The sequence below is a fragment of the Uloborus diversus genome, chromosome 10, assembly GCF_026930045.1.
Source record: "Uloborus diversus isolate 005 chromosome 10, Udiv.v.3.1, whole genome shotgun sequence".
NCBI lineage: Eukaryota > Metazoa > Arthropoda > Arachnida > Araneae > Uloboridae > Uloborus > Uloborus diversus.
In genome coordinates this window covers 21,266,676-21,282,136 of record NC_072740.1, presented here as the reverse complement: position 1 = coordinate 21,282,136, position 15,461 = coordinate 21,266,676, and the positions used below count along the sequence as shown (strand labels likewise).

Genomic DNA, 15,461 nt, shown 5'->3' with positions numbered 1-15,461 from the left:
TTTTATATTCAGTTTGAAACAAGCCCTTCATTTTGATGTGCTGCAGGGGGGGGGAGGTATAAAATGCTCTCCTTCCGACTTTAAAAGTTAAAAAAAATTTTTGCATATAAGTGGGAATGATTTTGTTGTTTCCTGTTAAAATTGAATTTAAACCCTTCCCTGGAAAAATAAAAAATGATTTATGACTGATTTGAAATATAGTGTACTTAAAGCTATTTTTCTTGATATTACCATTCTTAAGATAATTTTTGGGGAAATAATTATGCACACACCTTTTATTGTTACTGAAGAAGTGTTTTGTCTCAATCCTTTGTTTGGAAATGTGTTTTATGAACTTGATGAGTTCAAAGGCTAATAAAGTTGTAATGAAGAGGACTGTCTGCGAATTCCCAAATATCTTTTGTGCTTTCAAGACTCTCCGGCAGTGCTGTTGTTGGAGGGGGGGGGGGGGTGAATCAGAGCAATGTCATTCTCTGAAGTATTAGGTTTGTTATTGTAAAAAAAAAGGCAAAGTTAATATATATTTGTTTCAAACCACCTTTCTTTTTTAAAGAATCTGCTTTTAAAATTATCTGCTTTTAAAATTAAGCTGGCTAAGACTGACCTTTTTTAGTCTAATTAAGATTTGTCAGCCATGACATCTACCCTATGAAAAAGTATATTTTCCCAAATATTGTTTTCAAAATACAGTACTGCTAACTGCAGGTAGTCCAAAAGGGATATGTGAGATGTAAAGATGCTTTTCAGAGCCTCCAGTGGTACTTATTTTGAGAAGCCCGTTTAATACCTTTTTCAGTTTATGCAGCATCATAAAAGTTATAGAAAGAGAAGAAATATGTGCAATGGAGTGAAATGTTTTTTTCAATATTATCTACCTTCCATTAGTTGAAGGTTATTTAATAAGAAAATTCTTAAAATATCCCTACTGCTTGGAAAAATTTATGAAATGTTAAAATATGCAATATTGAGGTTTATTAAATAGAATACAAAGGCATACAAATTAGGGAGGGCCAAAAAAAATCAAAATTCTGTAGAGCACTTAGCCTTAGTAGGGAAAATTTGTGACTACCTAACAGTAATTACTATGCAAAATTTCATGACTCTGAGTCAATGCCTTCTGCTCTGGCAAGATACTTGAATTTTTGAGAGTTTTAGAAAGAGATCAAATAAAGAGAGAGATTACAAAATATTTTGAATTTTGCAAATATTTAAGCTTTAATGCAGTAATTTTGTAACTTCCTAAAACGAACTTCTGCGTAAAATTTGAAGCCTTTGAATTAATTACTTCTGCTCTGGCAAAAGACCTGAATTTTGAGAATTTTTTATAAAATTCCTTAAATACAAGTGTTACGTTGAAAAGTAGCTACTTAACGTTATATGTTGCAAAACTTCGAATTTTTAATCACATCAACGACCGCGAACCACCTCTTGAACCAGGTCCATCTTTTAAGGGAGAAGGGGGTCAATGACTCCCTATACTTTAAAAAACTGAAGTTTATACATATAAATGGGTGTGGTTTTGTGGTTTTCCGATAAAATTAATTTTTTTAATGCACTTTATCCCCCCTCCCCCGGAAAATTCAAAATAACGGGCTAGTCTTTAATATCGTAAACTCCTAACACAAATTATTATGCAAAATTTCCTATCTCTTGGTTAATTCCTTCTGCTGTGGCAAGAGGTTTAAATTTCAATGGAAATTTTTTTTTTTTCGTTTGACTGTTGAAGTGAGTAGAGATTCAAAGTTTACAAGGTCTTTAATTACAATCTAATTGCATGTAAGAACAAGTTCGATTAAAAATCAAAGTTTTTATACTTTTACAAAAGCTCTCAGAGAAATAGGTAAAACATTAGAACTGCATTTAGGATATATTTCTGATCATTAAAGAAAGCATATAAAATTACTTATAAAGCTTGGTGACTATGCATTATTAAAACTGCAAAATGTACCTTTTCGAGCTATTTACGAGATCAGTTACATAGATTCGTCTGTGGTTGTTGGATTGTTGTACCATCAGCAAACTGGAAGAGATGCCACAGTGGGAGTTAGTTAAAATGTAAAGGGCAAATAGCCCACTGGTGGGGTTTGCAAAGATTTTACTCTGAATTGGCGAATGATTCTAGCTTTTAATGCGGTGAATAGAAAACATTTTGAAATATGCATCAGACGCAATAGACAATTTCTAACATATATTTAAACCACGTAACTTTCCTATCCTTTTCCTCTTTAAACAGTGAAGTAGAGCCTGTTTCAGTTCAAAACAGGCCCCTTATTTCGTATTTTTCTGGGGGGGGAGGGCATGAACTCGATGATTTTCTATCGGAAAATCACAAAACCACTTGTATGTAAAAATTTTGGTTTTTTTTAAAGTAAGGGAGCCATTTACCTCCTCCCCCTAACCCCTTAAATGATGGACCTGGATCAAGGGGTGGTCTGACATCATTGATGTGATTAAAAATTCGAAGTATTGCTGTGTATTATGTATGTAACTACTTTGTAATTTGTAACTTGTATTTATGGAATTTTATGCAAAATTCAGGCCTCTTACCAGAGCAGAAATAATTAACTCACAGGCTTGAAATTTCGTGCAGTAGTAGGAAGTTATAAAATTACCACACAAAAGCTTAAAGTTTTGCGAAATTTAAAATATTTTGTAAACTTTCTCTTAATTTTATCTTTTTCTAAAACCTTCAAAAATTCAAGTCTCTTGCCAGAGCAGAAGACATTAACTCAGAGTCACGAAATTTTGCACATTAATTAGTGTCAGGGAGTCAAACTTCCTGCACTAAGGCTAAGTGCTCTGCAGATTTACTATTTTTTTCGGCTCACTCTAATACACATTCCTTTGTATGTGTATTTAAATTGTATCCTCAATAATATAGAGCACATATTCAGGGTGTGAGTTAAGTGAGTTTTAAGCTGTTTCTGAAAAATGTTTTTAATCAGACTGTATAATAACACATACCAGGGAATTAGTATCATCTCTTGTCCAAAACAAATAAAGAGTTTGTTATCATTTGTAGAGGAATGTAAGTCAAAGTGATATGATAAAATATTTTAAGTTGGCTGTGCTACCTATCTTCTTTAACATACAGTTGTTTCCAGTCAAAAATATATAACTCTAAAAATTAAGGAAAATAATATTGTCATTTTCAAAATTTGATGCACATGTTGTAATGTTTTGTAGTCAATCAAAAATGATTTGTTATTATAACATGATAAAGTTTTTGTAATTAACATTTAAAGTATTAATTGAGATTTACTGATGCTCAGTGCAATGCATAGGGTCTGGTGGGGTAAAGTGGTCATAAAATCGTAGGTTTTCAACTTAGGTGGATAATAAATACACTAAATTCTTTAAATACTTCAACTTTTTTTGTTATTATTTTACATTGCATTATTAAAGAACACGTACATTGAATTTCAGGAAAAAAAATATTGATTTAAGTAGTTTTATAACATTTTCATTTCCCTTTGTATTTATGACCACTTTACCCCATGGGGTGGGGGAAAGTGGTCATAGCATGGGGTAAAGTGGTCATAGTTAAAAACTGCTGCGAAACTGTTACAAATAACCCTATTATTTGTATATTTCGGTTATTTTTATAGTTACAAGTATATGTACGAGTATATGCGGGTATGCACGAGTATATACGTGTCGTGTAAACAAGAGTAAACATGTTCATATATGAATAAATACATGTATACATCAGATGCATGCATGTGCCTACTCAAGTATATTCGTGTATACACGAGCGTATAAGCATGTATACGTGATTGCCTACAGGAGTGTGTACGTGTCTACACGAGTATATAGGAGTCACGTGTATATGCGAGTATATACGCTCAAAACGAACATCATTTGCGTGTTTGCACATGTATCTCGAGTATATATGTGCATACCTGAGTTTCTGAGTATATACGTGTATAATCGACGTATATACGCATATATAAGTGTACATAGATACACTACTGGCCATTAAAATTGCTACACCAAGAAGAAATTGCCAGAATGAAGCTAAATTTTACACACGTGATAATAAAATTGACATTAGAAAGTGATTACAAAATTAAAGCAAATTGATCATTTATGGTTGGAAAAATCTCGAATAAATGGAGGTTTAAGTACCCTGTTAAGCCACCTCTAGCGCGAATGTACGATGTACTTGAAGCGAAACAATCGGGCATTGAGACATAACAATCTCCTACGATATCCTGCGTCATCTCGTACCACGGTTGCTGTAAAAGTGCCACTCATTCGATCAAACTCATACGTGTTAGCACTCACGACGGGGCTCCCAGGAACCATTTTTTAACAAGACAATGCTCGGTCAAGCACAGCAAGGGTGTAAAGGGATTTCCTCTTCCGCATTATCACTTTCTCTGGTCTGCGTGATGCTCTGGTCTGCGATTTGTGACTTGTCACAAATTGAGCATATCTGGGATCACTTGAGACGGTAAATTGAACAGCCTGTAAGTTTGATCAAATTAGTGGCGCGTTTACAGCAACTGTGGTACGAGAAGACGTAAGACATCGTACGAAACTGCTGTACCTCAATGCTCGACCGTATCGGTTCCTAAATTCCAACTAGAGGTGGCGCAACAGGGTACTTAAACCTCCATTCATGTGAGATTTTTAAAGTAATAAATGATCATTTTGCTTTCATTTTGTAATCGTTTTCTTGTGTCAATGTTGCCATCACGTGTGCAAAATTTTGTTTCATTCAGATTATTCCTTCTTGGTGTAGCAATTTTAACGGCCAGTAGTGTACTTACATACATATATGGGTATACACTAGTTAATTCGTGGATATATCCAGTGCGTGTTTGGTACGTGTCTACTCACGTATATATATATGTGGAAGCAAGAGTATATACGTATGCTTACGTGTAAACACGATTCTATACTTGTTAGACGTATATACGTACATTTACGTGTAAACACCAGCACATGTATCCGCGTTTATCTACGAGTATATCCGCTAATATACATGTATGCTTACATAGTGAATCCAAGATCTTGGGCAAAATCTAAGTGGTGTGAAAGGGGAGGATAAGAAGCAAAGAATCATAAGGAACTTATGGTCGTTGACGCGCTACATGCACACAAAGCCAGAAATCAATGAAATGAAAACAGGTCACAAATTTGTTACACAAAGATGATTTTACCCGACACTTCAGTTCTTAAGAAATATTTAGACAATTGTTAAAAAGTAAGGCCTGTAGTAGCTCTAATACACGCATCGCAACAAAGGCGTAGCGACTGATGAAAGTTTTTCAAGAGTCTCGTAATTGCAACAGAGTGATTACGACGCATGTATTACAGATGCCGGCCGCAAGTTTCATCAATGACTTTAAAACTTTCTTAAGTCGTTGTGTAAAATTGTCTTTTTTGTAATAAATTTGTGACCTGTTTTGCATTCATTAGTTTCTGGCTTTGCGTGCATGTAGCGTCAGCGTTGAGTTTGTGGCCATATGTTTCTTATGATTCTTCCTTCTTATCCTCCTCTCTAACACCTTTTAAAAATTTGCCCAAGAGTTTAAACTCACCCTGCATGCATGTATATCATATGCTAGTATGTAAGTGTCAGCTCGAGTATGTACGTGTAAATACGCCGTGTCTACCTGAGTATATAAGTGTTCGTAGATGTACGAGTATAAGCGGGTATATACGTGTATAGTCGAGTGTATATCTGTATAGATAAAAAATACTAAGAGATACCCAAATACGTATTTATTGGTGCATTTATGTGAATAAGTATTTATACGTGCCTACACGAGTATATGCGTATGCATGCGCATATACTCATAAATTTAACCTTGTTTACTGTAAAAACAATACATATTAAGTGAAATTAATATTTAATTTATACCTGCCTTATACTTAAAGATTAAGTGATTTTAAAAGAACAATATTCGTTAAGCCTAATATTATGACCACTTTACCCCATCTTACTAAAATTGTTCTAAAAAATTATTCAAAATAGATTCAGCTAACTGCTAATGAGTATGAGTTCTTGAGACATGTAGGAAGCTTCCTGTGCAGTCAATCTGTTCATAATTCTAACAAACAAAATTTCCCAAGGAAGTTAAAAAAGGTGTTTATATTTTGAAAAAATTCATAATCACTCAAAATATTTTTTTTTACCACATAAAATTTTGCCAGTTGTAAAATTTTGTATTCAAAATGTAGTTTCTAACTGCACTACTCTAAAATAAAATTTTCACATTCATTCGAACATTTATTATTAAGGTATAGCCATTTATTTGAATTATGACCACTTTCCCCCACCAGACCCTATTAGTTACTATTAGTCATGTTCTGCTTTTAAATGAGGCAGTAAGAAGCAAAGAGATGTAAGTGGACATTTTCAAATTTTGAGTAAAACGCGTATAAAGATAACGTCCTAGGTAGGCTTTCATTGATTTTTTTTCTAAATCATGCTCTACAGCAGCACCTACCAGGACTACTAGTACTATCTCTTGCCCCAAGACAGATGGGTCGCTCACCTACTTTGCTTCTCACTGCCTCAAATGTTTAATAAAATTTGTCAAGCGTGTGTGAAACAAAGTGAAGTTCATTTTTGTTTATTTATGCATTCATTTAGTAAATCACTTATGTGTTCAGTCATTAATCAATTCACTTATATATTCATTCATTTTCTTATTCATTCACACTGTTTCATTCACTCATTTATTTTCCTCCATACATGAGTATAATTAATTTGTTTATTGTTTCATTATATGTTCATTTTTGTGTTTATTTATGCATTCAGTTGATAAAAAATATTTTGAATAATGAAATGCTTCTAGGTGCTTCATATTTAATTATGATCATTATTTTTTAAATTTGAACTTTAAAACTGCATTTATTTGTATAAAAGATTATGAAAATAATCTGAGGTGAAAACATGTACATCAAAGTTGAATATCTTTGGATGATAGCTGTGCTTAAAATCACTGAAAATGTCTATAAATATGTTTTCTTCTTTTGTGAGACTTTTGATGTAAGGGTTTTTTAAAAAAAATTGACGTTTTATGTAGGTACTTCTGCTAATGATGTGGTCGAGGACTTAAGTCAGAACTGTGAAGCCCTTAATATCTCACCATCTTCAAATGCAGATGAAACTGCTGCCTCTTCAAGTAAGATATTTTCGTTGTTAATCATCATGTGCCTGCAATAATTTGTTTCCCTAATGTTCTCAAAATTTATCTCTTTAAAAAACTTTCTCATACTTTTACCTATGATGGTTATTTTTAAAATTTGATCCTCCCGAAACTGAATTTGATTGATGAAAGCTTAAGTTTTGATGAATAAAATATTGAAACATGATTTTAGAGATAAACTATGAAAAAGGAGAAAAATGAACAGTCACTGTCTGAAATAACTACAGTGGAACCCCGATTTAACATTACAGTAATAAAAGCATTCCAAGGGGAAAACGTAAATCCAGGTTCATTTTAAAAATTTCCGAAAAATTGATTCTTACCCTATGAAGAAGGTAAAAAATGTGTCATCTTGACTTGTTTTTTGTTTTTATATACAGTTTCATTTAAAGCACAATCTGTACTAATTTTATTTAGTTAATTTGCTTTTTAGATGCCATTCACAAATACCAGTAGTTTTTGAGTTTTTGTGCTTAGAATCACTTTATCAGCTATGAGGACACCCTTGAATTAATTTATCTTCATCATTATCATCGAAAGTGGGTAGAAAATCTGATACTGAAAGAATTCTTGATGTGATGCAATGATACATGCAGCACCAACTTCTGGAAAATTTTCAAGGAGAGTCACCAGCTCCAGCCCTCAATTGTCATGAAGGGTGAAATCTAGAATATTTTAACATTATCAGTATAGCCTTTTTCAGGGACCAGCAGAAAATGACGTCAGGAGCGGGATAATGTATGAAACAGACAATGTAAATAAGGGTTTCACATTATTAACTAATTCTGAAAAGTCAAACAAGTGGCAGGAAGAGACAACTGACAGACACACCAATAAAGTGAATGTATAATTGCATGGGGGGGGGGGGGGTGGATAGAGTTACCTGCTTACATTCCTAAAAAAATACTTTGACTTGTTTTAAAATCGTAAAAGTCCTTTTTTTACCAATTATCCTAAAAAATCATTCTTTTAAATTCTGAATATCAATGATGTTAACAAGTGATATGGTACTTCTGATTCAGAAGTGAATTGATGCTTTTATATTTCAAGGTAATTTTTTTATTTAGCATAATCCCATCAAAGAATTATCTTTGAAAAGTATTGTGATAGAACATTTCAAAATGATAGTTGTACCTGGAACAGAGAACCCTTGCTATATAGTTGATTCACAAAAAATTTTAGTTTCAGCAGTTAATGAAGCCTAAGTTATGCAAACCAATTATTTAATTATATTAATTCTGTTTCAAATGTAACTGAAGTGAATTTCTTTTTAGGTAAGAGATCTAATCGTGAATGTGTCATTTGTTACGAAGAATCTGTAAACTGTGTGATCTATCGCTGTGGTCATATGTGCATGTGCTATGAATGTGCACTAAAGTTATGGAAGCCTTCATCTAATGAACAATGTCCTATATGCCGTGAAACAATTCAAGATATCATCAAAATTTATTAAAAATATTTACTGAATCAATTAAAGTCGAATGGGGAGGTGTTTTGCTGAAAAGTATTGTTTTTTACTGAAAAAGGCATTTTATTTAAAGTAAAAATGTGCACAAAAACCAGTTTGAAATGTAAAATTTGTGTGATAGTTAATAACTAATGATCTTATTATATGCTGTTTTAATTTTTAGTAGCTGCATTTTTGTCATATGCAAATGAAAATGGAAGTGATATCTTTGTGTTAGGTGACATTCTCCATTTTCTTTTAAATGTAATTTTGTGTATTTATTTTGCTTGAGTCACCGGTGATTATAGTGTTTGCATTTGCCTTAAGCTTGGTTCTTAAATTCAGTCAACTTTAAAACTTGATTTCAACTACTCAGTTTTGTAGCTCTTAAGTAACAATGTTTATAAAAACCACAATTTCAGGGATGCCACTGGCGACTAAAAAAGCGACTATTACTACTATTTTGAAGTATAGGCGACTATTTTAATCAAACTCTGAGAAAAACTACTATTTTGCTGTCAGTTGGAAAAAACGGCGACCGTTTTTGGGAAAATGCGACGAAATTAGATAAAAACTCCTTTATTGTTTTCCAAAGACAAAATATTTTTTTACAAATTGAAAATTGCTTTACCTCCTACTTTCCCAGGGAAAAAACTGGAACATTTTGCTGTATTTATTTTTTAAGTACAGTCGGCGCTCATTATAATGACCACTTATTATAAAGACCGATCCATTATAACGACCAGTGGTAAAAGTCCTAATTTTGTTAAAATGAACTCTATGTTAACTTGCTTCCGGTATAACGACCATTCTGCATCATCTAATCCAATACAGCGACCGAATTCAGCTAACACTATTCCTGGTGTTTTTTCCAGTGATACTAATATATAACTTGAAATGACCTTTATTACCGTTTACGGATTGGAAGAAGGTGAAGATTACAAAGTGGGTATCCTGACAGCTTTGCATCTTTCTAAAACAGCATGGAATTCAGAAAAGACCATCAAGAATTGTCTCCACCATGTTGATCTTAAAAAGCAGAGGAAAAATGCTTAAATGATTTGTCAGGCAATCCAAGATGAAAATTTCGACAAAGATGAAATGCTGCAAAAAATTTCTTTAAAAAAAAACGAAATTGGTAGAAGTCTTAAACTTTGACTGTTATACTAAAAAACTGAAATGGAAAATTATGTTTTGCAAAAATCACATGGTGCTCAAAAGGAAAGCAACTGTTTCTGATTTTATCTTCAGAAAATAAATGATTTGTAAGTACAACAACACAATTTTTCTATATTTTCTACTTAGAAATGTTTTGTCATAATATTTTACACCCATAATTTTAAAAAAAAATTCCCATGATAAAAAATAATTTGGGCATTTTACTAGAATCTTAAAAAAGTGCCAATTGTATTGGAACAACGGAACATGCATGATGCATGTGTATATTTTAAAAAAATTCTATCTCTTATAATGATCACTCATTATAAAGACCTTTTGCTCTGGCACGGAGATGGTCGTTATATCGAGCGTCGACTGTATAAGCATTTTAAAAAGTAGGAAAATTAGATATAAGAAACATACTCGCTATCAGAAATATCCGACGTTTAAATTTTTGCACAAAATATTTTGTTTTTGCGATTGCAATTTTTTCCAAAGGCATGTTTCTGTGATCAAGATTTTTGCAGAAAGTTAATTTTTGATACTACTATTTTTATTAGCTTTTGTTTGCATTCTGAATGAATGTCAAAATTATTTTGCTTTTTAATTTCTTGTAGCCTTATTACATTCATTCTTTGTAAACTGGAACTAATTTTAACGCCATCAGAAATATTGCAAATTTTGACACCTCGTTTCATTTTATGAAACAAGTCTTTTACTGTTGTTTTTAATTTCCAATCAGACGATGAGAAAATTTACCAGAAAGTGTCCGTATTTGTTTCTTTAGTGGTCCTCTGAAAGGTTTGTTAGTCTCTTTCTTTCCAGAGTTATTTATTGAAAATTGCATGTGTGTAGGTCTAGCCCCTTGCTTTGCATGGTCCCGCTTACATTGCACACCGCCAAAATATGTACATATTGAAGAATAGTCGCATTAATATGATATAAATGCTGTCTTCTAAAAAAAGGAGACTATTTTAGATACTATTTTCTGCATCTGGTAGCTGTTTTGGAGGAGATTTTTCATATTTCAGGCTACTAAAGCTACTATTTTTAGTAGCAGACCTCAGTGGCAGCCCTACACTTTTAATTCATTGCCTTAAATCTATTATTTGTGATATGCATTGAAGTCGTAAAAAAATATTTACTTTTCTTTTTTTTTTTTTAAACTTTGAAACTATGTCAGGTACAATTTTTCACAAGGGTTTTCAAAGAGCTTTTGTGAAAATAAAAGTAATGGGTATGATTTACCATGAAAGGCTGTAGATACATTTTTTGAGATGCTGGCATCCAAGCTATCCCTTTTTCAATTACGTTAAAATGAAACCATGTCATGAATTGAATTAGATCTGTTTTTTAATCACATACAAATGAAATCGTGTCATGAATTGAATCAGGTGAAGATAAATTAGTAACTGTATTTTAGTTATATCAAGGAAAATGAAATTTAAAAAATATATATTTCTGTAAGATGAAATAAATTTTATTTATTTATTTTTGGTTTTTCATTTTGAAAATGAATTTTTAGAATAAATGAACTTTATTGTAAAGCCTGCATTGACCGAATGAGTTGAATTTTACTCAAAAGTGTGTTTTATAAATGTTTTTTTTTTTATGTTGCTTGTGCAAAATATACAAGGTGTTTCTGAACTCTTAGGCAAAACTTTAAAGGGTCACAGGACAAAAAATATAATAGTAAAAATAAGGCTCCGAAACGTCTTCTGATTGAGATAGGTGCCACTAAAGTATAGGGTCCAAAACTTCAAATGATCATAAAAAATGGAAAAATTGGTCGATTCGTTTGCGGTTTTCGTCCAAATTATTTTTTATCAATATTTTCTTGAAAATAAATTTTGAAGATGTAGTTTAAAAAATGCTGATAGAGGGCACTTTAGACTTTGAAGTAACAAACAACTATTTTTTACCGATATTTTCGAATCTCATTAGATTTATTCTAATGTTTGGACTTGTAATGGAGGGCGGTTCAGTAAGTACCCGTGTTAGAAATGAAAACACTTTTTATCAAAATTTTTTTTTCATCTATTTTTCAACATAGTTTCCTTTTAGAAAGATGCACTTCTTCCAACGTTCCTCCTATTTTTTTAAACCCTCAAAAAATAGGGTTTGTCAAACTCTCCAAAATACGCCTCTGTCTCGGTGATGACTTCCTTGTTTGAGCTAATTTTTTTTTCCTGCAATCCATTTCTTCATGTTTGGGAACAAGAAAAAGTCGCAGGGAGCCAGATCGGGTGAATATGGGGGTGCCGCAGCAATTCATAATGCAATTCATGCAGTTTGGCTGTGACGACTCCAAATGAATGTGCTGGTGCATTATCATAATGAAACAAAATCTTCTTTTTCGCCAAATACGGCAATGTCTCTTTCAATTTGTTGTCGAAGTGGTCTAATAACTCACTACAATCTTGTCAAGTGATTGTTCTTCCTTTTTTAAAAAATCCATGAAGCTTACCCTGTTTGCATCCCAAAAGATCGTCGCCATGATCTTTCCGGCTGATGAGACTGTCTTGGCCTTCTTTGGTGCAGATTCACCGGGAGGAATCCATTGTTTTGATTGTTGTTTAGTTTCTGGAGTGATGAATCTAGGTTTCATCAACAGTGACAACTTGACGCAAAATCTCCCTCGGATTTTGCTTAAATTGCTCCAAACACTGCTTCAAAGTTAACAGCCGGATCCGTTTGTTGTCCACCGTGAGCAATCGTGGCACCCATCGAGCCGACAATTTTTTCATCTCCAACTTATCTCAACCTCCTTGAACCAATATTTAACTGTGGTCACAGATGGCAAACTGTCTCCATAAACAGCATCCAACTTTGCTTTTATCTCTTCGCATTTTTCCCATCCAAAAACAAAAAGCCAATTACCAAATGATACTGCTCTTTTTCCATTTTAGCGAAAATCACGATTCATGTCTTACTCGAATGGTTGCTAAATCCAAACTAACCTATCCAGCAGTCTGACATTTGTTTTGCCGCTGTTTGATAGATGGCAGCACGAGATGATAACACCAACGTCCCTCAGGAACGCCCACTGTCATCAAAAACGGGTACTTATTGAACCGCCCTCTTAAACTTAAATTTTCAGCTTAAAATCATTGGGCGTGAATAAGTCATGCAAACTAAGGAAATTATTACAAATTCAGAACAAAATATTGTTTTATTTAAAAGTTATGGCACAATAAAGGTTACAAAACCATAGTTGTATAGCCTCCTCTAGCAGCTATACAAGACAAAACACGACTTGGTATGGAGTGAAATAGGTTACCTATGACCACTGGGATTAAATCGGGATTTACCGTTCAAGATAACATGCCTCTGGTCTGTCACAATCTAACTAACCAAATGTAGCAAAAATCCAATTTATCGAAATGGATGCTGGTTTGAGATACCAGCATCTTTCAGTCTACTCAGGATTGTTTTTCTTGATACCATCAGTTTCTTGGAAGGTGTTAAACGGCATTTAACGAATGTTAGCAACCTTGTTGATACGGTAGTAGCCGCTGTGCGATCTTCGCACTCATTTCAGTTTCTAAAATGCTTTGACTACAATGGAGTGATTCATTTATTTTTACCTACACTAAACTACTGCGAGATGGCGGTGTTAGTATACTTAACGAAATAAACAGAAATGTCAGCCACTCAAATGCATATGAATTTCTAAATATACACATAAATCCTTTTAAAAATGTAATAAAGCCATTAATTAGGGCTAAAAACATAAGATAAAAACAAGCAGTAAATAAAAAAAATGACTGGGCTTAGAAAATCATTAATCTCACCCAACATCTCACGATTCTGTACAAGATATGGCTTGCACAACAATATACTGGTACAAGTGTCCATGATGGGATCAGCAGCATAACGAACTATTACTTGATAAGATAAAAACTGGAAAAGCCTAACTCCCTAATCAAAATATTTCCATGGATAGTATTGATTACTATGGATATAGCTGAATCAACAGCTGAAACTGATATAAACTACTAGTCCAACATGTCTGTGATTCAAGACTACCATCCAAGCTGATTTCCAAGACAAATTCTCCCTCGAAGACAGTTCAGTTTTCGCACTTAATCACTTCCAACAATTTAGATTTTGAACTCAAAATTTAAGTCCAAGCATTAGAAAACATTTTTTGAGATTCAAAAATAGCGGTAAAAATAGTTGTTCGTTACTCCAAAGTCTAAAGCGCCCTCTATTGACATTTTTAAAACTACATCATCAAAATTTATCTTTAAGAAAATACTGATATAAAGAATAATTTTAGCGAAAATCGCAAACGAATCAACCAATTTTTCCGTTTTTTATGATCATTTGAAAATTTGGGCCCTATACTTTAATGGCACCTATCTAATTCGGAAGACGTTTGGGACCCTTATTTTTGCTATTATACTGTTTCTCCCTATGTGTACTATCCCCCCTTAAAGTTTTCCCCCAAGAGTTCAGAAACACCCTGTATACAGTAGTCTCGAAAATCTCAAATAAAGTTCAAGGTTCCATTTAATTCGAGGTGCTTTATGTATATTTTTAAGCATTTTTTTTAAACAGTTAAAAAAGAATTTGCATTAAAATCTGAGAATTGAAATATTTTGCTATTCTAAAACTGCTGCGTAAAATAAAGTAAGAAAAAGTATTTAGAGGTGGGTGTCAACAACACTCACCAAGTGGCACAAATTATTCACCGACTACTAGAGATGGATTACAGATGCTTTGGAGATATCTTGAGATGAAAACTAGCCTAAACTTGATGTTTGTCACAAACAACTGATAAACATACTTTTTTGATAATCAGATTGCAATCAACAAGAAAAGTGCACAATTTGACTCCATATGAAACACTTGACCTAACATTCGAGTCTAACTCCTGTAACCTTAAAAAGAAGGTAAACTCTTCAGGTTTAGCAGCTGCCTTCGATGTCACGTCTGTGTAGCTATCTTGAGAATGAAATATCAGATCTCAAATTCAAAACTAACTACCTTTTATTATCAATCAACAACTGTAAATAATAAAAACTTCTGTAAATAGTAAAAACAATCATGAAAGATTTCAACAGCATTCAAATTAATCCTTACATTTCAAAAACATGTTTCCAAAAATCTAATACCCTAACACTAAGATTCTAAAAATGTTTCAAAAAATTAAGTCCCTAACGCTCATTAAAAAAAAAAAAAAACTAACAGCCAGTGGCGGCGCGAGAGCAAAAGTAGACGTCGGCGATGCAGTTTTGCGATACCCTTTTAATCATAAAGTATTCTCAGACAAATAATTGAATTCATGGAATTAATGTTTGTACTAACTATAGGCACTTAGGGTTCCCAATTCACTTAATTGCTAGGACAGAAACATTTCTTGATTAGTAATGCAGTCAAAAAGAAGTTTTTTTTTTGTGGTAAGGGGAGGAGGCGGCACATTCACTAGGGAAAAAATTACTTGTGTTCTCCCCCGAAAAGATTTCGAAATTTGTAGTTTAAAAACGCCATTTTAGGCTTTCTTTGCTGATGTTAAGGGAAAAAAGGTACAGGGGGTGGAAATTTCTAGAAATTGAAGCCTTAAAAACGCGATTATAGGCCATATTTATTGACTTTAGGGTCAGAGATTGTCCCAGATCGATTTTTTTGTTTAAAAAAATAGGTCAAAATCAATCTCCTGCAAACTCTCGAAATTGAAGATTCAA

General features: G+C 33.0%; 1 protein-coding gene across 2 annotated transcripts in view; it reads left to right on the top strand.

Annotated features, from left to right (window-relative positions):
* Positions 1-11,262, top strand: part of LOC129231287 (protein neuralized-like) — a 34,653-nt gene extending 23,391 nt beyond the window's left edge. For both annotated transcript variants that reach the window (XM_054865575.1, XM_054865576.1), the window contains exons 6-7: positions 7,044-7,142; positions 8,441-11,262. In XM_054865575.1, the coding sequence (XP_054721550.1) occupies positions 7,044-7,142; positions 8,441-8,619 (278 nt within the window). In that variant the 3' untranslated portion in view covers positions 8,620-11,262. The remainder of the gene's footprint in view (positions 1-7,043; positions 7,143-8,440) is intronic.
* Positions 11,263-15,461: the final 4,199 nt, after the last annotated feature.